Here is a 26,246-nt window from a genome sequence, read left to right as displayed (position 1 = left end):
ATTAAATGTCCATGCTCTAAAATCTTAATTTAAATTATGCAAATCTGTGAAATGATTAAGTAAACAGAAAGCCATAGCATTTATGAAAAAATCCCATTTCACCTGTTTGTTATAGCTTCTGATGAAAAGGTTTGCTGACATAGTGATTTTGGCCAGTTGTTCGAAGTATTTCTTTTTCTTTTCTTTTTTCTCTCTCTTTCTTTCTTTTTTTTTTTTTTTTTTTTGAGACAGAGTCCTGCTCTGTCACCCGGGCTGGAGTGCAGTGGTGTGAGTGGAGTGAGTGATCTCAGCTCACTGCAACCTCCACCTCCTGGGCTCAAGCAATTCTCCTGCCTCAGTCACCCGGGTAGCTGGGATTACAGATGTGTGCCACCATGCCTGGCTAATTTTTTTGTATTTTTAGTAGAGATGGGGTTTCACCATGTTGGCCAGGCTGGTCTTGAACTCCTGACCTCAGGTGTTCCGCCCGCCTCGGCCTCCCGAAGTGCTGGAATTACAGGCGTGAGCCACCGCACCCTGCCTTTTTGAAGTATTTCTGCCTCACCCCAGATTCTCTGGAGAGCATTGGTGGGCCAGCCTTGAAAACCAGAGGAAGCTTTCCTACAGTGACTTGTAATTCCCAGAAGGAACTTAATGGGAGTGTGGAATCTTTTAAAAGTAAATATTTCCATTACATGAAGATGAACTTTAAAGAGATCCCACATACTTCCTTTTAGATTTTGGCCATTTCAGTTGCCCTGCTGTGTGCTCATTGTTTCTGTGCCTGGCATATCTTTTTTACAATGTTCTGTTCACCTACATGTGCTTTTCTTGCAGTATATTAGAACTTCTTATGATACAAAATTGGATCATCTGTTACATTTAATGTTGAAAGAGTGGAAAATGGAACTGCCCAAGCTTGTGATCTCAGTCCATGGGGGCATCCAGAACTTTACTATGCCCTCTAAATTTAAAGAGATTTTCAGCCAAGGTTTGGTTAAAGCTGCAGAGACAACAGGAGCGTGGATAATAACTGAAGGCATCAATACAGGTAAAGCTCCCTCCCTCTGTTTCTCCCACCCTCTCTCCCACCCTCCCTCTCTCCCTCCCTCTTTTCTTTTTTCCTTTCTCTTTCTCTTTCTTTTCTTTCCCTCCCTCTCTTCTTCCTTCCTTCCTTCCTCTCTCTCTCTTCTCTTTCTCTTTTTTCTGTCTTCTTTCTAACTGTGAATCAGGTAGTGTGCCACATAATCTCTGCTCTGTAGCGCTCCTAGGATACGTGGTGCTGTGAGGAAGAAAGATGAAAATCCTAGTGACTAGAAAATAAACCCAGAAGAATCATAGGTTTTTCCTGGAATGTGTTTTCACCATTGTCAGAATATACTATTTTAATGTAACTTCAGATAAACCTCTGGAAAAGAAAATAGTCTTTCCTGAGCTCCCAACTACAGTAAGGCTAGAAGGGACATCGAATCCATGCAAGTGCATAGTGTGTGTGGGCCTGGACTTTCACTAAACTCATATAATCTTTGTCAGTTTCTCAGATTTGGGAAATCAGTGATGTAGGTAAAACTTGCATTGCGTGTTTTGGGCATGAGTAGATACTTTTTTTTTTTTAACTGCATGATTGCCAAAACACTCACCGTCTCAATCACTGACTCTTCTATACTTCTTAAAATCTGAAATTCAAGAATTTTATATGGTGGGCTCTGACCTTATTTCTTTGCTTCAGTGTTTGTGAACTGTCTGCACATAAGGACAACCTGGGGAGCTTTTAAAATACAGATGTACAGGCTCTTCCCCAGATGAATTAGAGGCTTTTAGTCTGGAGCTTCTGAAGTATGTCAGCCAGGATTGAGAACTAGTGATTCCATAAACTCTTGTCTCTTACCAATTTGTTACTAACCTGTGGCTTTCTTTTTCTTTTTTTTTTGACACGAAGTCTTGCTCTTGTCACCCAGGCTGGAGTGCAATGGTGCAATCTTGGCTCACTGCAACCTCCGCCTCCCAGGTTCAAGCGATTCTCCTGCCTCAGCCTCCCAAGTAGCTGGGATTGCAGGTGCCTGTCACCACACCCGGCTAATTTTTGTATTTTTAGTAGAGACGGGGTTTTACCATATTGGCCAGGCTGGCCTCGAACTCCTGACCTCAGGCGATCTGCCCACCTTGGCCTCCCGAGGTGCTGGGATTACAGGCATGAGCCACCGTGTCTGGCCTAACCTGTGGTTTTCTATTTTCCCTTTACTTTTCTCTCTTTTGATTTGGCATGCCCTGCCCAGTGTCTCCTATCAAATTTTGCCCATGTTTTAAGATCTACACGGGATGCCAACGCACTCATCAAACAGCCTCTTGAATATCTCAACTAGAGCTACTCACTTTTGTTTTTTAATTTCTACAGCATTTACTGCCTGTAGCACTTGTAGAATGTTGGCATTTTGCCTTACAGGCTAGGATGAGTCAGTGTGTTAGCTCTCCTTCTGGTTGTGTACTAGAGGCAAGGGCCTGAGCATCTGCCTAAGCATTTAGCACCTCGTACTGACATAACAAAGTTCATTTTGACTGAAAAGGAATGAAGGAAGTGAATGACTGAAAAAACAAAGCAAAATAAAACCAAGGGATTTGGCCCATCACAAATAGGTAACGCATACTTTATTGTACATATTTTATAGAGATTGTTTCACATTCTTGGAAGAAACTGAAGTTGGCAGAATTCTGAGTCCATTGTATAGTTCTTATTTGATTTCCAGTAAAGTGGGTGGGTAGGGAAGTTTCACATCATTCATTAAAAAGACAAGCTTGGGCAAGGCTTTTTCTTTGAATAACTAACTGCATGTCATGCTTCATTTTACTTAATACCTTAAAAAGATCATTGAGTTTATGGCCAGTTAACCTAAAGGAACACAAATGAGTAGTGTGGAGATGATTGAAATACTTCATATAAACAGAAGAAATGGGAAATGAGAAATACTTGGATCTCCACTAAACAACAGTCAGACCAGATGCAGTGGTTCATGCCTATAATCCCAGCCTTTTGGGAAGCTGAGGGCTGGTGAATTGCCTGAGCTCAGGAGTTCGAGACCACCCTGGGCAATGTGGCAAAACCCTATCTCTAAAAAATTGCAGAAATTAGCTGGATGTGGTATTGTGCACCTGTAGACCCAGCTACTGGGGAGGCTGAGGTGGGAGGTTTACTTGAGCCTGGGAGGTCAAGGCTGCAGTGAGCTATGATCATGTCACTCTACCCAGCCTGGGTGGCAAAGCAAGACCCTGTCTTAAAAAAAAAAAAAAAAAAGGGCCGGGCGTGGTGGCTCACGCCTGTAATCCCAACACTTTGGGAGTCCGAGGCAAGTGGATCACAAGGTCAGGAGATCAAGATCAACCTGGCTAACATGGTGAAACCCCGTCTCTACTAAAAATACAAAAAATTAGCCGGATGTGGTGGCGGGCGCCTGTAGTCCCACCTACTTGGGAGGCTGAGGCAGGAGAATGGTGTGAACCTGGGAGGCGGAGGTTGCAGCGAGCCGAGATCATGCCTGGCACTCCAGCCTGGGCGACTGCACTCCAGCCTGGGCGATGAGCGAGACTCCGTCTCAAAAAAAGAAAAAAGAAAACAACAACAACATAAAACAATCAGTCCAACCTGATTCAACCACAGCTCCTCTATGGCCTGGCTACTTAAGGATTAGTCCCTGGACCAGCAGCATCAGCATCAACTGAGAGCTTGCTGAAAGTGCCTATTTCAGGCCCCACCCCAGACCTGTAGAATCAGAACCTGCATTTTAACAACATCCGCAGATGATTCCCATGCACGTTTAAATTTGAACTCTGCTTATGAGCTCCTGTCTATTCTTGACAGGCTTCTCAACCATAGTTGAACATAATTTGGCATGAATCTTTGACATTTACTTAAATTGAATACCATAAGCCTTAAGAATCTACTATGTGAAAAGCATTTGGATAGGTGTTAGGAATGAAAGAAGAGTAACATGGACCCTGAATTTAGTGATGGGTTGGGCTGTGACAGACAAAAAGCAACTAGTGAGAAATTGATGCTGACTGGGTTATAGTTGAGATTCAAAGGAAGTGTTTTGAGAATTCAAGGAAGAGGGACATGAATTCTAGTTTCAACTGAGGGCACCTTGGAAGTCTTGGGAAGGATATAGCACTTGGCATTGGTCTTGTGGGAAAGGTAGGAAGTGGCATAAGTAAGAAGTGGCAGCTCAGGGTTAGGCACACAGCTAGAGGTGAAGGCATGTGTAGAAAGAAGTGATAAAGCTCCTGGCTGGAGTGTGTGCCATGTGGCAGGGACAAGGACTGCAAAGGAGACTGGAGCCAGATTGTGTGCCATGCTGAAGTCTTATTCTCTACATAGCAAGGAGCCCTGAAAGGAATTTGAACAGCAGGATGAATAGGGGAATAACATGGTCAAATTGGGTTTTACGGAGAGTCTCAACCAACGATATGTGTTAGGATCACATGTAAGGTGCTTAAAACAACAACAATGTTGGCACACCATGCCAAACCATGGAATCAGAATCTCTACTGGGGTGGATGGCTCCACACTTGATATTGATGTGTGCCCGTGATCCAGATCCCAGATTCTAGAGATGGCTCTGGGAGAGGGTCAGAAAATGAGTTGGAAGGGAAGATGCCAGGAACGAGGAAGTGATTTAGCTGCTATGCATCAGATCCATGCCATATGCAGGTTATTTTTCCTTCTGTGCTAATGACACATATAAGGTCAGTACCACACATAGGAAGAATAGGAAGAATAAGTCTTACAATGCAGTATTGTGATTTAAAGGTCAGATCAAACCAATCTCAAAGGCTACTTACTGTATGATTCCAACTACAGTATATGACATTCTGGAAAAGGCAAATCTATGGAGACAGTAGAAAGATCAGCAGTTGCCAGGAGCTGAGGGGAGAGAGGGATGAGTAGGCAGAGCACATAATATTTTCAAGGCAGTGATACTAACATGGTGGATATACATCATTGTATCTTTGTCAAAACTCATAGAATGTACAGCAGCAAGAATGAACCCTAATGTAAACTGATGTAAACTGTGGACTATGGAGAATAGTGATATTCTATTGTCATGACCCTATAATGTAGGGTCATCAACTGTGACAGATGTACCAGTCTCATGGGGGATGCTGATAGTCGGGGAGGCTGTGTTTGTGTGGGAGCAGGGCGTGGCATGGGAACTTTCTGTACTTTTCATTCAATTTTGCTGTGAACCCAAAACTACTCTAAAAAACAAAGTCTATTCTTGAAAAAGGTCAAATTGCCCAAATTGGAATCCAATCTCTACAAAATCCAAGCTCTAAATAAATTGTCCAAAGCTCTACAAACCTTGGACAATTTATTTAAACTCTCATTGCCACAATTTTTTGCCTGTAAAGTGGACTAAAAACATTCCTACTTAAAGTGTAAATACATACAAAGGTAGCCAACATTTACTGAAATCTTACTGTAGGCCAGTAAGTGTTGGCTACTGTACTAATTACTAGTATTAATTCCAGAAGGGTGAACATTAACATGTTACTCCTCAATGTATTAGCTTTGAAATATTTGTGTATATAAAGCTATTAAATTAGTTTGCCTTAATGAACAAGGGACATATCTGCAGGATGTTGTGCTGGGACATTGGGTAAGATTAGGGATAAAAAAACATTCATAATAGGAGAAAATTTTTGAATCTACCCATCTGTCAAAGGGCTAATATCCAAACTCTACAAAGAACTTAAACAAATTTACAAGAAAAAATCAAACAACCCCATCAAAAAGTGGGCAAAGGATATGAACAGACACGTTTCATTAGAAGACATTTATGCAGCCAACAGACACGTGAAAAAATGCTCATCAGCACTGACCATCAGAGAAATGCAAATCAAAACTACAATGAGATACCATCTCATACCAGTTAGAATGGTGATTATTAAAAAGTCAGGAAACAGGTGCTGGAGAGGATGTGGAGAAATAGGAACACTTTTATACTGTTGGTGGGAGTGTAAACTAGTTCAACCATTGTGGAAGACAGTGTGGCGATTCCTCAAGGATCTAGAACTAGAAATACCATTTGACCCAGCGATCCTATTACTGGGTATATACCCAAAGGATTATAAATCATGCTACTATAAAGACACATGCACACGTATGTTTATTGCGGCGCTATTCACAATAGCAGAGACTTGGAACCAACCCAAATGTCCATCAGTGATAGATTGGATTAAGAAAATGTGGCACATATACACCATGGAATACTGTGCAGCCATAAAAAGGGATGAGTTCATGTCCCTTGTAGGGATATAGATGAGCAAACTATCGCAAGGACAGAAAACCAGACACCGCATGTTCTCACTCATAGGTGGGAATTGAACAATGAGAACACTTGGACATAGGGCGGGGAACATCACACACTAGGGCCTGTCAGGGGGTGGGGGGCTGGGGGAGGGCTAACATTAGGAGAAATACCTAAAGGAGGAGTTAATGGGTGCAGCAAACCAACATGGCACATGTATACATATGTGACAAACCCACTCGTTGTGCACATGTACCCTAGAACTTAAAGTATAATAATAATAATAATAATAATAATAATAAGCATTCATAATGTTAGGGCTGGGCTTGCTGAGGAAGGACAGTGCACAGCATTTTGCTTAGGCAAGAGTAGGATCGGATCTGAAGTTGTAGGCAGAAATCGCCCAAAGGGCTCAGAGTAACATTGTTCAGGTAGAGAGAGGTAATGATAAAAGGAAGATGTGTCTAGAAAGAACAGAGGAAGCCAAGATATCAGAAACTAATTCCACTGTGCCAGCAGCTCTCCCTAAGAATAGCCCTTCGTATATGCTTGCCTATTTATTTGTCTGTTTCTGGCAGTCTCTTTGTTTTGCACGATTTGTGAATTAAAGTTTGACTTCTAAACTGGTTGTTCATAGGAGTGTCCAAGCATGTTGGGGATGCCTTGAAATCCCATTCCTCTCATTCCTTGAGAAAAATCTGGACAGTTGGAATCCCTCCTTGGGGTGTCATTGAGAACCAGAGAGACCTTATTGGAAAAGATGTAAGTAGACAATCCTTTCATAACAAAAGCAAATGAACACGTGTGCAAATTGCCACCTTAACACTGTACCTGGATGTCTAATGAATGAACATCACAGATGTAATACATTCACAACCAACTCCTGACTTTCTGCTGCTTCCCTCACCCTGTCTTAGAAGATGACAGTCCCACCCTTGCAGTTGCTCAAGTCAAAAGCCTTGGACTAATCCTGGAATGATCTCTTTGTCTCACACTCAAACTTGATCTATCAGTTCCACTTTAAAAATATATCTAAAATCTGATTTCTTCTTCTCACTGCCCTTACTGTTACTGAGTGATTCCGAGCCACCATTATCTGTTGCCTGAATGATTGCAATAGCCATCTTTACTCTTACCTTTGTCTCCTAACAGCATGTCTCAACATAGTAGCCAGAATGATTCTTATAAAATATACAAATCAGATCATGTCATTCCTCTGTGTAAAACACTTCAAGGACTTCTGTCTTACTTAAGGTAGTAGCCAAGGTTCTTGAAGTGGTTTGCCCGTAGTGAAACAAGGGACATTCTTATTTTGGCCCTTCTAGTTCTCATCTGTTATCTTGTATTACTCCGCTTCGTTCCTTCTTGTGTATTGATTCTTTGATCCTATGTATTCTTTCAAAGGGAATGTACTTGTCTCAGTCTCTTTGTAAGACTAATATAATTTTTTGGTAAAATATCAGATATAAGAAAATGTTCTAAAGAAGAAAGATGACTGTTAATATTTCTGTCAGGATCATTTCAGAATTTTTTCTGTGTATGTGTGTATATATGTACAGCAAAAAAAGTGTATATTTAAAAATGGTAACAGAACTGATTGCGATAAATGTGCTTTTTTTTAGCTTACCTATTTGCCATAGTTATTTCTCCATGTCGATTAATACAGACATGCTTATGGGTTGTTTTAACTTTTTTTTTTTTTCCTGAGACAGAGTCTCGCTCTGTTGCCCAGGCTGGTGTGTAGTGGCACAGTCTCGGCTCACTGCAATCTCCACCTCCTGGGTTCAAGCAATTCTCTTGCCTCAGCCTCCCAAGTAGCTGGGATTACAGGCACCCACCACCAGGCCCAGCTAATTTTTGTATTTTTAGTAGAGACGGGGTTTCACCATGTTGGCTAGGCTGGTCTCAAACTCCTGACCTCAGATGATCTACCTGCCTCGGCCTCCCAAAGTGCTGGGATTACAGGCATGAGCCACCACACTCAGCCTGTTTTAACTTTTATTTTGGAAAATTTCCAACATATTAGGCAGTAGAGAAATTAGAAAAATGAACTGTTTTCTATGTACCTATCTCCAGCTTCAACAGTTACCAGGTCATAGCCAATTTTGTTTCGCCTCTTCCCTTATCCATTCAGCCGACGCCCTCTGTTATTTTGAAGCAAATTTGAGACATCAAATAATTTCATCTATAAATATTTCAGTAGTTCTTTCTAAAATATACGGACAATGAAAAATATATAATCACAATGAAGTTATTATATCTAAAAAATTACCAGGAATTTCTGAGTATCACTGACTATCCAGTCTAGTCAAGTTTTTCATTGCCTCATAATGTTTTTTTCAAAAACAGGATTTCTTAAGTCTTCATTATTTAATGATTTGATTTCATTATCCAAAAAAGTTTCATATATTGTGATGGGTTGATATATCTCTTGACTTACTTTTATTTTTGTCACTTTTAATCTATGGATTTTACCTCCATCTCATTTTTTTATGTGTGTGTAATTTATTTATTGAGGAAACTGGGTCATTTGTTCTGAAGAGTTTCCTCCAGCTTGGATTTTCCAGATTTAATCTTTTGTAGTGGTGTTTAGCATGTTTCTTTGCTTCTTTTCTGTAAATTGGTAGTTTGATTGAGAGGTATGATCAGGTTCAGGTTTTCTATGTAAGTTTATGCCATAGGAGGAGGTATGTCTTTCCCTTGTAATATATGGTGGTCTCTCTTTTTATAATGTTAGCAGTCTTTGCATAGATTCACTATTTCAACAGAGTTCCAACATGCTGACATTTAATTATAATGTCCTTTGTTTATTAGTTTACATGCTCTATGTACTTAACACTCTAATACTTAAATACTCCATATAGAGAAACGTTTTCTCAGCAATCACTTGGTTTACCTTGTGGTACAGTTGTATAGGAAGGGCTGAATAAATGCTTGACTCTTTTCTTTTTATTTGCCAGTTTTCAAAATAATGAAAGGTGAATGATGAGTTTTGTTAACTCATAAATTTAAACATATTTGTCATATTTCAATCCATTAATCAATGCAGCTATTATTCTTAATAATGTTCAAATGCATTTTGGCCAGTGGAGTGTTTTCAAGATGTCTCCTTGTCTTTCCATACAATTCCATTGTCTATCATGACTTTCTTGCTTTTTAGTATGAAAAAATATTCCAGGCTCATTGTGTATATTTTTTGTTTCCCAGAGTAAAGGCTGTTTGCTTTTAGTGGGACATAGTTTTTTGTTTTTTGTTTTTCCCCAGAGATGGAGTCTTGCTGTGTTGCCCAGGCTGGAGTGTGGTGGTACAATCTCGGCTCACTGCAACCTCCGCCTCCCGGGTTCAAGCGATTCTCCTGCCTCAGCCTCCCAAGTAGCTGGGATAACAGGTGCCCACCACCACGCCCAGCTAATTTTTTTATTTTTGGTAAAGATGGGGTTTCACCATGTTGGCCAGGCTGGTCTCGAATTCATGACCTTGTGATCCACCCACTTCGGCCTCCCAAAGTGCTGGGATTATGGGCGGGATCCACTGTGCCTGGTCGCTGGGACATAGTATTAGCAGAGCACATCTGGAGGCCAAGGAAACATTTTGATTTTTCACGTCAGCTAGTATCATACTGTACTGTGTTGAATCAATGATTCCTCTATTATTGTCCATTTAGGTCACGTTCTGTTTTTCACCTTTGAGGATAATAATAATAATATTATGATAAGATATGTAAATCTTTGATACTAGCTTGCTTATTTCCCTAGAATTAATTCTCAAAGTGGAATGCTTGGACCAGTCTGTATAACCGTTTAAAATGTGACACATTGCCTTCCGGAAAGGTGGTAACAATTCACATTCTTGGCTGGGCATGGTGGCTCATGCCTATAACCCCAGTACTTTGGGAGGCCGAGGCCGAGGCCGAGGCTGGCGGATTGCTTGAGCTCACGAGTTTGAGACTAGCCTGAGGAACATGGTGAAACCCTGTGTCTACAAAAAAAAAAAAAAAAAAAAAAAAAACAAAAATTAGCTGGGCATGGTGGTGCGCACCTATAGTCTCAGCTACTTGGGGGGCTGAGGTGGAAGGATTGCTTGAACCTGGGAAGTTGAGGTTGTGGTGAGCTGTGATTGCACCACTGCACTCCAGCCTGGGCAACAGAGTGAGACCCTGTCTCAAACAAACAAACCAAACAACAACAAAAACAAAAATAGCCAGCATGGCAGCATGTGCCTGTGATCTTAGCTACTCAGGAGGCTGAGGTGGGAGGATCGCTTGAGCCCGGGAGGCAGAGGTTGCAGTGATCCCAGATGGGCACTACTGCACTCCAGCCTGGGTGACAGAATTAGACCCTGTCTAAAAGAAAAAAACAAAACAAACAAACAAAAAACCCCAAAACAAAACAATTCATATTATTTTCAATGGGGTATGTGGATGCCCATTGAGTTCTGAGTATTCTGTTTTTTTTCAAGCTATACCATTCTGTTAAGGTATAAAATAATACCTGATTTTTCTTATTTACATTTCCCTGATTGCTAGTGAGGTTCAACATCTCTTCATATGGTTTTTGTACATTTTCAAGCAGGGATTTTAGACTTCTTAACCTTCAAGTTTTTTTTTTGTTTGTTTTTGTTTTTTAAGATAAAATTTGCTCTGTTACCAAGGCTGGAGTATAATGACATGATCATAGCTCACTGCAGTCTTGAACTCTTTGGCTCAAGTGATCCTCCCGTGTCAGCCTCCAGAGTAGTTGGTACTACATGCATGCACCGCCACGCCCAACTAATTCTTAAATTTTTTTTTCTTTTAGAGATGGGGCCTTGCTGTGTTGCTCAGACTGGTCTTGAACCCTTGGCCTCAAGTGATCTTCCTGCCTTGGCCTCCCAAAGTGTTGGGATTATAGGAATGAGCCTCTCTCTGTGCCTAGCCTTGAAAGATCCTATAATTCAGCCTAGTAACAATTTTGTTTGTCAAGTATGCTGCATTTCTCATAGTTTTTATTTTATATTATTTCTTATCTTTTTAAAATAAATACAAAATATGTATTAAATCTCTCAATTATTTTCCTTTTGGTTTCTTGCCTCAGTGTCATGCTTCAAAATTATAAAGGTAACATTTAAAGTCTAATGTTTATAAAGTTCATAGTGCCTTTTGCATCCATTATTTCTTTGAAGCCTCACAACAATCCTCTGAACAAAAATTATCAGTATCATCATCCTTACTTATACCTGAGGAAAATAAGCCTGAGAAAGAAGGCAAGAATTACTCAGAGTTAAGGTTAGTAAGTAGAAGAGCCTTGACTTAAACTTGGGCTTTCTTACTCTAAATATTGTGCTTTTGCCTCTAAAAGCAAATATGAAGTGGAGCAGCTTAAGAAAATGTCCATTAATATAATAAAGATTTTGATGTTTTATAATGAATGAAATGCTGTTTGGCTGGTTGGCTGTTCCACTGTTTTATTTATTTATTTTTGAGATGGGGTCTCACTGTGTCGCCCAGGCTGGAGTGCAGTGGCGAGATCTCGGCTCACTGCAACCTCCATCTCCCAGGTTCAAGTGATTCTTGTGCTTCAGCCTCCCGAGTAGCTGGACTACAGGTGCCTGCCACCATGCCTGGCTAATTTTTGTATTTTTGTTAGAGATAGGATTTTACCATGTTGGCCAGGCTGGTCTCAAACTCCTAACCTCAACTGATCCGCCAGCCCCAGCCTCCTAAGTGCTGGTATTACCAGGAGTGGTGTAACCACTCCTGGCCAGCTGTTACTCTTTATTTTGTTTGAAATACTAGAGAAAAGTCAGTGTCAAAATATTATTCTGGAATAAATCTATAAAAAGACAGTATTTTTGAATAATGGTGTGGTCTATGTACTGGTGCCAGTCCTTGAAGTGTTTTTTAATGGTTTGAAACAAGGTAAGCACAGAAATGAAAAAGAAGGCTGGGCGTGAAACCCCGTCTCTACTAAAAATACAAAAATTAGCCAAGCGTGGAGATGTGTGCCTGTAGTCCCAGCTACTCAGGAGGCTGAAGCAGGAGAATCGCTTGAACCTGGGAGGCTAAGGTTGCAGTGAGCCGAGATCATGCCACTGCACTCCAGCCTGGGCGACAGAGCAAGACTCCGTCTCAAAAAAAAAAAACAAAAAAAAAAAAAGAAAGAAAGGAAAAAAAAATATTTAAAACCACTGCCAGCAATGTGACCATGTTGTGTCATTCAAGCACGTGGAAAGCAGGCTAATCTTGCTGAACGGGGTTTGTTTCAATATTGTTGAACTTGTGTTGTGAATCTCATGTACCACAAGCTGCCTACTAGTTATTCATAGTAGGATCACATATTGGTCCATTAAAACATGGGAAATTTAAAAAATTGATACCACAGATAGTTTGAGAAGCACTGCTCTAAATTGCAAATAATACTTTTTTTTTTCTTTTTGAGACGGAGTCTCGCTCTGTTGCACTGGAGTGCAGTGGCGCGATCTCACCTCACTGCAACCTCTGCCTCCTGGATTCAAGCAATTATCCTGCCTCAGCCTCCCAAGTAGCTGGGACTACAGGCACCCGCCACCACACCTGGCCAATTTTGTGTATTTTTAGTAGAGACGGGATTTCACTGTGTTAGCAAGGATGGTCTCTTATCTCCTGACGTTGTGATTCGCCCACCTTGGCCTCCCAAAGTGCTGGGCTTACAGGCGTGAGCCACCATGCCTGGCCGCAAGTAATACTTTTTAAACTAGACAGGAACTCTGTTAGCACATAAAGATAGGCCTTTGGAGCAGGTGAGCCTGGGGAAGGATCTAGAGCTCTGACCCTCCCTTGTCCTTGCTGTCTCTCAGGTGGTGTGCCTGTATCAGACTCTGGATAACCCCCTCAGCAAGCTCACAACACTCAACAGCATGCACTCGCACTTCATCCTGTCTGATGACGGGACCGTGGGCAAGTATGGAAATGAAATGAAGCTCAGAAGGAACCTGGAGAAATACCTGTCTCTGCAGAAAATACACTGCCGTGAGTATCACAGGGGCTCAGTCACCTGGTCGCAGGCCTGCTGAGGTCTTTCATGGTCTTCGCTGACCATCAAAGCTCACACCCCTAGTCCCCTCAAGCTAGCCTCCTTAATGCTCTTCAGCCACCCCCCTTCCCACATGGGTATCTCCCCTCCTCTCTCCCTCCGTCTATCCAATCCAAATGACACTTTGAGGATCCACTAAAGTCTTCATCCCTCCATGATCCCCCCAAAGATTTCTTCCTCTCTCTCAACTGTCACCCACGAGTCTGCACCGTCTGATATCCTGTGTTCTTCCGGCTGTGGGTTCACCGTGGTCAAGGTGCTCACTTATCATCTGCACAGAGTAGAGAGGCCCAAGTTGGCCCCTGCCTTAGAGCAGCCAGAGGGATTAAGTTAACATAGTGAACCCGAAGCCAGAAGAAAGCAGGATATAAGACAGTGCAGACTTGTGGGTGACAGTTGAGAGAGAGGAAGAAATGTTTGGGGGATGATGGAGGGATGAAGACTTTAGTGGATCCTCAAAGAGTCATTTGGGTTGGATAGATGGAGGGAGAGAGGAGGGGAGATACCCATGTGGGAAGGGGGGTGGCTGAAGAGCATTAAGGAGGCTAGCTTGAGGGGACTAGGGGTGTGAGCTTTGATGGTCAGGGAAGATGACATTTCATGTGTGGGTGGGGTGGCCCTAGGCAGGGAACGGGTTAAGACCAGACAGGAGTTTTAGAAATAGGGACCTTGGGGCTGGGTGTGGTGGCTCACGCCTGTAATCCCAGCACTTTGGGAGGCCGAGGCGGGTGAATCACCTGAAGTCAGGAGTCGAGACCAGCCTGGCCAACATGGTGAAACCCTGTTTCTGCTAAAAATACAAAAATTAGCCAGGTGTGGTGGTGCATGCCTGTAATCCCAGCTACTCAGGAGGCTGAGGCAGGAGAATGGCTTGAACCTGGGAGGTAGAGGTTACAGTGAGCTGAGATCGCACCACTGCACTTCAGCCCGGGTGACAGAGCAAGACTCTGTCTCAAAAAAAAAAAAAAAAAAAAGAAAAGAAAAAGAAATAGGGACCTTGGAAAGTCCTCAAGTTTGTGTCATGCTCACAGTGGTGCTTCAAGAGGGCCATTTTGGTAGTTTTATCTGGAGGAGGGCAAGGAGAAGGGAGGGCCAGAATCAGCATGCACCACTGGGCAGGGAAGTGTGAATCCTTTACAGAGAGCAGGAGGGCTGAGTACTGCCTGGAAAACTGGAGACTTTTGGTTCAAGGCACCAGAAAGTGGACCCCTGCCTCTTGTGCCAAATTAAATCTTCCACAAAATACTTCTTTGGGACAAAGGGCCAGGGAGTGGGAATGCCTTCAGGAGGCTCAAGTCCTCTTCAGCCTTTGAGCATTGGGCTGAAAAAATGAAAGGCTGGAAGTCCATTTAGTTTTTGGCCTTGATCCCTGGAGGCAGCAGAATGTAGTGAGGTCAGACAGATTGAAGGGCTGTCATTTTGTGCCTGTGACCTTGGCCAGATGGCATTAACATCTGTCAAACTGTTTTCTTATTATAAAATGGAAAGAACTACCTACTTCTAATGTTTGTTGTGACAATTAATTGAGAAGATGTATATTAGGGGTGTCTAGAATTGTGTTGGGTGCACGGTATGTCTTTAATAAATGTCTGTTTTTTTCCTTCCTTTTTCCCTCCTTTGGTATAGTGATCATCTCATGGTTGTGAGGTAGGAGGAGGGGAGGGACTCTGGGAATTGGGTCGTTCACTTAGCTCTTAGTGTGAATAAGGATTCTGAGGCTTATGCAGGTCAGGAAAAGGGGAGAGAGGATCGGGTATGTGGTCTTCTGCGGAGTAGGAAAGGCTGGGAGAAGGGAGACCAGCAGAGCAGAGGGAAGGAAGAGAGGTCAGAGAAGGACCTTGAAGAAGAATCTGTATGGAGAGGGATCCATTAGGGGCCTGAAATATTACCTGAAATGTCCTGTTGCCTCTGTTGACCTTTGCCCACCACCTAAATTGCGTGGGGTTCTGTGCAGCGCTATAATGTATGCTCCATGGGAGGTATGAGAGTCTTTGTCTTTCTTATTCCCTGCTGATTGCCCATTTTAGTATGAATGCAACAACCCTGAGCTTGCTTATAGTAGCAGATGACATTTCTACTTTCAAAGACCTTGAAACCTAGGATTTATCCGGAGGCTTTTGCTGACTGTGGAGTCAATTCCAGTGGACTGGTAACATTTATTATTCTAAGGAGAACCCATATAAAAACAGCAAAAAGAAGCAGCCACCTATACACACACACATACACACATACACACACACACACACACACACACACGGAAGAAAGAGAAGACATGCCCTCAAGAAACTCAAAATTCTTATGTGTCAAGCTGATCTTCATACCTAACATACTTATGAGGGAGGTTGGCTACCATATTTGTATTTGTATTTGTTGTTGATATGATCAAGAAGGGATTTATTTTTGATGGCATGAAAATACTTAACTAGTGGTTGATTTATTTGACTTTTTTGTTTTTTCTGGAGACTGAGTCTCGCTCTGTCACCCAGGCTGGAGTGCAGTGGCATGGTATCAGTTCACTGCAACCTCTGCCTCCCTGGTTCAAACAATTCTCCTGCCCCAGCCTCCTGAGTAGCTGGGATTACAAGCGCCTGCCACCACACCCAGCTAATTTTTTTCTATTTTTAGTAGTGACGGGATTTTACCATGTTGGCCAGGCTGGTCTCGAACTCCTGACCTCAAGTAATCCACCTGCCTTGGCCTCCCGAAGTGCTGGAATTACAGGTGTGAGCCACCGTGCCCAGCCTTTGGTTGATTTATTTTATTGCTTTTCAGCCAGTCTTCTTGGCGACTCTGGCAAACCCTTGTTGTTGGCAGAGAATACTCAAAAAAAAAAAAAAAAAAAAAAAAGACTCACATTATAAAGTTGCTGTAGGAATCCTGGCTTTCAGCCATTTGAAATGTGGCCAATGTCAGCTTCTGTTTTGTAAGACTCTAAGGATGTGATTTCAAGATAGGAAACATAGGGTCTGATGCCTCTGTATCTTTTCATAATCCAAGTCTCAAGGGAGAAGAGTCCTCTTTCCTGGAATGTCTGTTCTAGGAACTTTTAATTTGGAGGTCTAATATTGTATTCCTGCCTCACCCTGGGACCTTACAGTAGAAGCAGCTCTCTAGTGAGATTTCTCAGCAAGAATTTTACATTTTTTCTTTTTAAACCAATTTTTATTAGTGTATCAGTAAGATTTTTTTTTTTTTCGGAAAAAGCCATAAATATATTTGATTTTGTGGGAATAAGTTATTACTTCAAGAAAAGTGGGCCAGGCATGGTGGCTTACGCCTGTAGTCCCAGCACTTTGGGAGACCAAGGTGGATGGATCACCTGAGGTCAGGAGTTCAAGACCAGCCTGGCCAACATGGTGAAACCCCGTCTCTACTAAAAATACAAAAAAGTAGCCGGGCATGATGGTGCGCACCTGTAATCCCAGCTACTCAGGAGGTTGAGGCAGGAGAATCACTTGAACCCAGGAGGCAGAGGTTGCAGTGAACTAAGATGGTGCCACTGCATTCCAGCCTGGGCAACAAAGTGAGACTCCATAAAAAAAAAAAAAGAGTACCTAACAGAAATTGAATTCTCTTCCTCTTCCACAAAAATGCCCATATTAATTTCTTTTTCTTTTTCAGATGGTAAAAGTATTATATACTTCCACATTCAGGTAATGCAAAGAAAGCATATAACAGAAGAAAGGGATAGTTTTCTGTAATCTCACTATCAAAACTAACCATTCTTAACCTTTTCATGTGTATATTTTCACAAATTTTCTACACACACATGCAGACGCACACACACACACAAGCAACATCTTTTAAGCAAAAACTGGGGTGATTTCTTAATGCTTTTGTAGTTTTTCCCCTGCCCCACTAAACACGGTCCTATTTCCATGTCAGTGAGTATAATTTAGTACATTTTAATGGCTGAATAACATTTTATTACACAAGATACAAAAAATTCACTTACAAATGTTTTTATTCCAAAATTAATAAAATATTAATAGAAATTTTCTTCTATTACTTTTGTGCCTTATACTATTTTTGCCGCTTCATTTGGCTTTTATAAGACTATCTATTTAGAGAAACCCTATGTCTATTAGTTGGTACATCATAGATATGCTTTTTAGTGATATGGAGAAAATAATGAGGTGGAGGTGTATGGAAAAGGAGTAGAATGTCAAAGCAACTAAATCGATGGAGTGAAGCTTGTGGATGGTTGCTAACTGACCCATCCCTAACATTTGCGAGCCTGACACAGGATACACATGGAAGACCACATACTATATGTCTAGCTATTTAAATGCCTTAAATCTAGATAACTGTATAAAATATGTCCTAGCCTTTTATCTTGACACATACAGCTGGAAGGCCAGACTTGAGTTTGGAAACCTTGGATTTTTGGAAGTACTGAGCAACATGGTGTTCCTTGGGCATCCTAGTAAGCTGGGGAGGGAGCACAGGCTTCCCTTGACTCTTGACCCTGTAGAGGTCTCACAGTGAGGGCAGGGGTGTGGCCAGAGGAAGGCCAATGTGCGCCCCTGAAAACATGGGGCCCAGAGTAAAGTCCTCTTTTGCTTAGGGGTGAGTGTGGCATTGCTTGCCAAATTTTCTTCTTTTGGAAAATAAAATAAAATACAGTGATTTAAATGTAGTATATCAATATATGTGTGGTGTGAAAACATAAAGCAAATAAGAAATCTATAGAATAAATAGTCAAGGTCCCTTTTCAACATTTTCCTAAATCTTCGCTTCTCTTTTCCACTGTTCATAGTGTGATGTGTATCCTTCCAGAATTTTCTGGTCATTTATATAACATGCTATACATACAGGTATGTGCATATATACATATAAAATATGTATATATGTGTATTGTTTTAAAAATACATAGGATAATACTGTGCATATTATTCTGTAAGCTTTTTTGCTTACATCTTTTTTAAAAGACTGACTCTGCAGTTATTCCTTTCTGTTCTTTCTCCCGTACTTTAATAAAGTAATATATATATATAGGCTTGGGTCATGTAGTCTGTAAGAAAAAAAGGTAATATATAGTCCTGATAAAAAATTCAAACAATAAAATGAAATAAATGGCAATGCAAAAGTCTTTGAGGGTTGTCATCCTACCTTGTTCCTAGAAATAACCACCATTAAAAGTTTATAGGGTCTAGGTGTGGTGGCTCACACCTGTAATTCCAAGACTTTGGGAGGCTGAGGCAGGAAGACCACTTGAGACAAGGAGCCTGAGGTCAGCCTGAGCAACATAGGGAGACCCCATCTCTACAAATAACTGAAAAAAAAAAAAAGCTAGATGTGGTGGTACATACCTGTGGTCCCACCTACTCAGGAGGCTGAGACAGGAGGATTGCCTGAGCCTGGTAAGTCGAGGCTGCAGTGAGCTGTGATCACACCACTGCATTCCAGCCTAGTTGACAGAGTGAGACCTTGTCTTATATAAAATAAATAAATAAGTAATAATTAAAATGTTTGTTGAACTGGTTAAGGTTGCTCATTTTTGGAGATGAGTGATGAACACATTGGGATCTATTATATTGTTCTGTTTACTTTTAGATACTTTGGGAGTTTCCCATAATGGAACACTTATTTCTTAAGCAATACTTATTTTTTTGAAAAATTATTGAAAGCCTTTTTACCTGGTAAAAGCTTGAAGATGCTGTCACCATATTTATGCCACATTTTATTTGAAGTCCAAGTTTCTGGCTTGGTCTTGATCTAAGCAAACCAGGGTAAAATGAGAGATGGGCCAGTGCGAGGAATGAACATAGGTGGCAATTGAGAGACTTGTGTCTGGAAGTCAAAATGGCCGACTGGCTGAGCTAGGGATTCTCTAACAGTGTGGTATTGTTTGTGGTCTGGAATAGGCTCAAGACAAGGCGTGCCGGTGGTGGGGCTGGTGGTGGAAGGCGGTCCCAACGTCATCCTGTCAGTGTGGGAGACTGTCAAGGACAAGGACCCGGTGGTGGTGTGTGAGGGCACAGGCAGGGCGGCTGACCTCCTGGCCTTCACACACAAACACCTGGCAGATGAAGGGTGAGTTGTTGGCTCTTCTTTTTTGAAACTATAGGGGCTATTTATTCCTCCATTTTAGTTCTTTTGACTGTGCATTTATGTGGGCCAGATATTCTTGGATTATAGAAGTTGAGACTGGATTTCATTTCTCAGTGACTTTGTGTTTGTTGTTCAACATCAAAATGCCCTTCAGCGATGAGAGTTGCTATTTTCTTAGCTGAAGAAAGGCCTGCCTTTAAAGGGAAGCTTGAGTCTTGCTTGAACTTTGGGGAAAAGGTGTTTGCAGGGGGAGTGAGGGAGGTGTGGCTTGAGCAATTGGCCATTACAGCCGTAAGGACCTTGTAAGGGAGGTGGCCAGTATTGGGCCCAGAGTACCTTCAAATTCATTTGCCCTTAATGGAAATAGCAGAAATTGGGAAGGTCTATATCCTGACGTTTTCATAGCATATGTCATGCTTATTTCAGGCTTTAATTCTTTCCCCTTCTCAAATAAGAAGATAATTTTTCTCTTGCCATCCCTCTAGCCAGTGTGATTCTTCCAATTTCAAAAGCATGATATTTCTACTGTATAAATAAGTACAGTGCCTAAGAACTAAAATGTTGACCCCACTAATTTATTTAGTAAACAGTTATTCGCTGCTTATGCTGTAACAGCTCTTTGGAGTGCCTTTGCTTATGATTGCTCTCCCTGTTCATTCCTCCTGCCTCTACTTCCGCCCTCTACCATCTCCCTCTGCTTTCACTCCTCTCCCTTTTCTAAAATCACCTGGATGTGTGGTTATTAAACCTTTTAGGGTTTCAGATCCTTTAGAGAATATAATACCTATAATTTCTGGAGATTCCCAGCCCTCTGGAAATCTACCAGCTTCAGAACTCCACTTCAGAGTATATTCTTTTCAGGATGTGGCAGATCAACCCATTCTCACTTTCTTTCTTCTTTTATAAATGTAAAAATAGAGGCAGGGTCTTGCTATGTTGCCCAGGCTGGCCTCGAACTCCTGGCCTCAAGTGATCCTCCACCCGGGCCTCCCAAAATGCTGGGATTACAGATGTGAGCCACCATGCCCGGCTCCATTCCCACTTTCAGATTCGGCCTTCTTCTTGAGCTCCTGCTTCCGTTTGCTCCCCCTCATTTGCTCTTCTGGCAGAACTGTCCATAGACACCTTTTCAGTCTGGGGAGCTGATGGGGTGTTTTCTTCTATTGATGTTGCCGGCTCATTCCCCTCTCTGGGTTGTGTCAAGACCATTTATTTCTCTTCCAGGATGCTGCGACCTCAGGTGAAAGAGGAGATCATCTGCATGATTCAGAACACTTTCAACTTTAGTCTTAAACAGTCCAAGCACCTTTTCCAAATTCTAATGGAGTGTATGGTTCACAGGGATTGTGTGAGTATGAGGAGTTGATGATTCAACTGACTTAAGAACTGCTAATTTATAAACATTGTAATATTTATTTTCACAATTAAAAAAAACATGATGGACACAGGAAGGGGAATAACATACAGGGGCCTGTCAGGGGGGAGGGGGAGGGAGAAAATCAGGATAAATAGCTAATGCATGGAGGTCTTAATACCTAAGTGGTGGGTTGATAGGTGCAGCAAACCACCATGGCACACATTTACCTGTGTAACAAACCTGCACATCCTGCACATGTATCCCAGAACTTAAAGTAAAATTTTTTAAAATTAAAATAATTAAAAATAAAAAATATGGATTTTTCATTTTGATTTTGAGTGTATCTAGCTCCACAGAATTTGATTCTTAGTTGAGTAAACTTGACTTCTTACTGTCACTGCTGTCCGCACTCCCCATGCTTCAAATACTAGACTCTACTACAGAAAAGGCACTTGGTATAACAATGTTCCAGAAAAGTTATCAGATTTAGCGAAAATTACACAGAAGTATTTTCGGAGGGTAAAGGAACAGCTCTGTGTCTTCAACGAACACAGCTTCATGGTGCTGAGTTACATGACTGCCTCACAGCGTCCTGAGTAAATCCTGCAGGAAATCATTGGGAATGTACTGGACAATGGGAAAAGTGAGAATAAACTCTGGGATAAAAAATGGAGCCCACAAACTATGGGCTGCTACCATAATGTAGACTCAGGAAAAGTTTTTAGTGTTTTAGGGTACTGTGATAAAAAGATTAATTAATTTAATTAATTAATTTGGTAAAGACAAGGTCTTGCTCTTTTGCCCAGGCTGGAATGCAGTGGTGCAGTCATAGCTCACTGCAGCCTTGAATTTCTGGGCTCAAGTGATCCTCTTGCCTTGGCCTCCTAAAGTGCTGGGATTATAGGCATGAGCCACCATGGCCAGCCTATGAACAAAATGACTTGGATGATATGAATTATCAATTCTTTTTTTTTTTTTGAGACAGGGCCTCACTCTGTCACTTAGGCTGGAGTGCGATGGCGAGATCTTGGCTCGCTGCAACCTCCACCTCCTAGGCTCAAGTGATTTTCATGCCTCAGCCTCCTGAGTAGCTTGGACTACAGGTGCGTGCCACCATGCCTGGCTAATTTTTGTATTTTTTGGTAGAGATGGGGTTTCACCAGGTTGGCCAAGCTGGTCTCGAACTCCTGGCCTCAAGCGATCTGCCTGTCTCGGCCTCCCAAAGTGCTGGGATTGCAGGCGTAAGCCACTGTGCCCGCTGAATTATCAATTCATATCAATGACTCAGATGATATGAAGCTGACAATTACAGTAAATATACAGATATGTCATGATTCAAGGTGATCTTTCTACAATCTGAAGGCTGGACCAAATTGTATAAGAATTTTGGTAATATTTAAGTACCTGGCCTCAAAAAAAAAACCAACTGAAATGTTCTGGCTAGAGGAAGCACGACAAAATCTATGTGGAAAAAACTCTTTGGGGTTTTAGTTGGCCCAATAACAACAATAATAGCAACCATGTTTCTAATTAGCAGCGTGCTTCTAAATGTATTCTTTTCATTTGAAATAGCCCTGTGAGTGAGTTCAGTATGGCAGTGGTTATTTCCAGTTTGGAAATGATGAAGCAGAAGGCTAGAGAATTTAAGGGATTTGCAGTCATGCAGTTAAGAAATGACAGATAGGCTCGGACGCGTTGGCTCATGCCTATAATCCCAGCACTTTGAGAGGCCGAAGTGGGTGGATCACCTGAGATCAGGAGTTCGAGACCAGCCTGGCCAACATGGTGAAGCCCTGTCTCTACCAAAAATGCAAAAATTAGCTGGGCATAGTGGCGGGTGCCTATAATCCCAGCTACTTGGGAGGCTTAGGCAAGAGAATCGCTTGAATCGGGAGGCAGAGGTTGCAGTGAGCCGAGATCGCACCATTGCACTCCAGCCTGGGCAACAAGAGCAAAACCCTGTCTCAAAAAAAAAAGAAATGATAGATCTGAAACTTGAGTTTCAGAAGAGTTGAAATCTTCTTAGTCTATTACACTTTCTATTTGCCACAGTAATCAGAAAGTTAAGAAAAGGACAGGTAAAAGAGATTGCCCTTATGTTTGCCTCTTCCTGCCATCAAGCAGAATAATTAATAAGCAATGTAATGACTAAGAGGGTCAAGAGAAGGCAGCAAAGGGCTTGCAGATGATAGGAATTGGGTTGTACAATTGAGGGCTGATTTTATTCATGCACATAGTGGGCGTGTCAGGTGAAAGGAAACAATGTGTGAAGTTATAGAAGCATAGTTTTTTATCTTTATGATACCTTAGAGATTATTCAGCAGGTTCCTCTCATTTTATGGATGAGGAGCCTGAGATTCAGCAGCCTCAAGATATTTACCTAGGACTAGCTTGTTAGTGGCATACTTGGAACTAGGTCTTTCCAATCTTGGCTTTTTCATTAAAATAGCTCCTTCTACTATATGAAATGTATTTTAATTTAAAAAGACTGAGATATAGTCATTAATAACAGGTGACTCCCCCCCCCTTTTTTTTGAAGCAACAAAAGCAGAGATTTATTGAAAATGAAAGCACACCCCACAGGGTGGGAACGGGTGAGCAAGTGCCTCAAGGGCCCATAGGTGACCCTTTGGAACCATAAGTAACTAACTTACTTGTCTTTAAAAGAGTCAAAGACCGTCTGTGTTGCCCAGGGTACTTGCTCATTGGGTCCACTGTAATTACCTCAGTTACTTTATGACAAACCCTTGAGGATTCATTTCTCATGAAAAAGCAAGTCTGGCTGGGCGTGGTGACTCACCTGTAATCCCAGCACTTTGGGAGGCTGAGACCGGAGGGTCGCCTGAACCCAGGAAATTCAAGACCAGCCTGGGCAATATAGTGAGACCTTGTCTCTACAAAAAATTAAGAAAAGAGAAAAAAAAGCAAAAGTCTTAGTTTCCAAGGCTAGGTGAATGAAGGATTTCATTCGTTGTCTCTTTGAAAGGAGACATGATTTTATTTACATCAGAAATTAACATCGAGGTTCTTTTTGTTGTAGCATGTACGTAGTAAATTCATGTAATAACATTCCTTCATAAATGTTTCCTCTGTATATGTGGAATTTTTAGTTTTTTTCCCCCCAAGTGCCCATAATTCTTTGTTACCCTATTTAAAAGTTTTCTCTCCTATAAGTAAAAAAAGGTTTTAAAGAAGAATGTTTTCCTCAATTCATTAGCTCCAGTCTGAATTCTGTGGGTACTCTTTGAAAGCATTTATTTGGTAGTTCCCCAAATGTATGGCTCTTTGTTTTTCACTGTTGTAGATTACCATATTTGATGCTGACTCTGAAGAGCAGCAAGACCTGGACTTAGCAATCCTAACAGCTTTGCTGAAGGGTGAGTATCTGGATGGGGTTGCAATTGTTTCTCACTTACGCTTCTCATGTTCCACACTACTTTGTGCTTCTTGCGTAGATATCTTGAAAAGAATATATGATTGTTCCTTTCTTTTACCCTAGGCACAAATTTATCAGCATCAGAGCAATTAAATCTGGCAATGGCTTGGGACAGGGTGGACATTGCCAAGAAACATATCCTAACTTATGAACAACACTGGAAGGTATAGTGAAAATGAAGTTATTTGGAAAAAATATTTTGTGTGATGGTCTGTTAGGAAGGGGCAAAAGAGAAAATGAGGGGAGATATTGATTTGGTAGAAGTGTGGGGTAGCATCTCTGTAGCTGGGATAGCTAAGACACTTTTCCCATCGACTTTGCCTTCCTGAAAACCATCTGTTTTTTTTTGTTTGTTTGTTTGTTTTCCTGGCTCTGCAATCTAACTGAAGCTGAAAAGGGAAGTTGAGTGAAAGACAGAATGGAAGGTTTTTATTTTAATTTATTTATGTTATTTTATTTTTAGACACAAGGTCTTACTCTGTTGCCCAGGATGTCATGCAATGGTATGATCATAGCTCACTGTAACCTTTAACTCCTGGGGTCAGGTAATCCTCCCCCATTAGCCTCCTGAGTAGCTGGGACCACAGGCGCATGCCACCATGCCCAACTAATTTCTTTGGAAATTGTATTTTATTTTATGATTTGAGACAACGACTTGCTATATTGTCCAGGCTGGTCTTGAACTCCTGGCCTCAAATGATCTTGCTACCTTGGTCTCCCAAAGTGCCAGAATTACAGGCGTGAGCCACTGTGCCTGGCATACAATTTTTGATTTATTTTTGGGTAGATTTCTATCTTGTTATTTAAAACTCAAAGTTTACTTTTTGCTTTAAAATGTTGTAAGTGCTCACATTAGAAATTAGTGAAAACATAAAAAAGAAGAAAGATTACCCATAATGCTAATGATAATCACTATTAACATTCATTTTAAAAGATTATAGTTGTAGCTATATTACAGGTATGTTATTTTTGGGCCAAGCTAATACATGCACATTGTTTGAAATATCAAATGATATTAAAAGACAATTTTAAAAGATGGTAGTTCTCTGCCCTGCTAATCACAAGAGCTAGTACTTAAGACGTTTTTGATTTTTCTAAATAATGTCATTTTGACATTTCTAAATAATGTCATATTGCTATATTTTGGTTCATCAGTTTCAGAAATTTTTCAACACTTCTGTCTTGTGGGCCTCACAGCTGCAATGTGGACCAGTTGCCTTCTCCTCCTGGTGCACAGCTGTCATCCCGGGAAACACCCTCATCATCTTGGGGATTCCCTTGCATCTTTCCCATGTTAGAGGGCATGTCTTCTATGTCCCTTGTCTTCCTCTTTGTTTACTCATTTATTTTGACGGTATACGTGTTTCAGTAAGTTCCTGAGAAAGGGAGTTTGAGAGAGACATATTTTGAGGACTTACATGTTTGAGTGTATTTTAATTCATGATTTAAACTATTTTTTCCTGCAGAAATTTGAATGCCTAGTTTCCAGCACCCAGAATTTCTATTGAGGAGTAAACACTTTTTTTTTTGTTTTCAGATTCTTTGTCACCATTTTTTTTTCCTATCTGGAAGTTAAAAAAATCTTTCTTTTCCAGTGTTATGCTGTGTGTTGTTGTGAGTCTCTGTATCCATTTTGCCAATTGGGCACATGATTTCAACTTGGAAATCACATGTTTTCATTGCATTCCATTCCATTCTCTTCCATAACACCCCCAACCTTTGTTCTCTTTTGTAATTCCTATATTTTGAATATTGGACCTTATGGACTGCTCCTCTAATATTCTTATCTCTTTCCTCCCATGTTCCCTATCTTTCCTTTGGTAGCTTTGCTCAACTTTATTTTTGTATTTTAATTTTAATAATTAATTAATTTATTTATTTATTTTTGAGATAGGGTCTCACTCTGTCACCTATACTGGAGTGCAGTTGCATGATCTCGGCTCACTTCAACCTCCACCTCCCACACCAAGCAATCCTCCCACCTCAGCCTCCTGAGTAGCTGGGGCCACAGGTGTGTGCCACTACGCCAGGCTAATTTTTGTGTTTTTAGTAGAGATGGGGGTTTGCCA

The 26,246-nt window shown here is 41.3% G+C and overlaps 1 protein-coding gene across 1 annotated transcript in view; it reads left to right on the top strand.

Annotated features, from left to right (window-relative positions):
- TRPM6 (transient receptor potential cation channel subfamily M member 6) overlaps positions 1 to 26,246 on the top strand; it is a 162,219-nt gene that overhangs the window by 45,281 nt on the left and 90,692 nt on the right. The window contains exons 5-11 of the mRNA XM_024252302.3: positions 817 to 1,030; positions 6,919 to 7,043; positions 13,095 to 13,266; positions 19,198 to 19,366; positions 20,609 to 20,732; positions 24,046 to 24,118; positions 24,241 to 24,341. Of these exons, the coding sequence (XP_024108070.3) occupies positions 817 to 1,030; positions 6,919 to 7,043; positions 13,095 to 13,266; positions 19,198 to 19,366; positions 20,609 to 20,732; positions 24,046 to 24,118; positions 24,241 to 24,341 (978 nt within the window). The remainder of the gene's footprint in view (positions 1 to 816; positions 1,031 to 6,918; positions 7,044 to 13,094; positions 13,267 to 19,197; positions 19,367 to 20,608; positions 20,733 to 24,045; positions 24,119 to 24,240; positions 24,342 to 26,246) is intronic.

This window comes from Pongo abelii, chromosome 13, assembly GCF_028885655.2.
Source record: "Pongo abelii isolate AG06213 chromosome 13, NHGRI_mPonAbe1-v2.0_pri, whole genome shotgun sequence".
Classification (NCBI taxonomy): domain Eukaryota; kingdom Metazoa; phylum Chordata; class Mammalia; order Primates; family Hominidae; genus Pongo; species Pongo abelii.
Note: the sequence above shows the minus strand (reverse complement) of the source record. Positions and strands in the feature narration are given on the sequence as shown.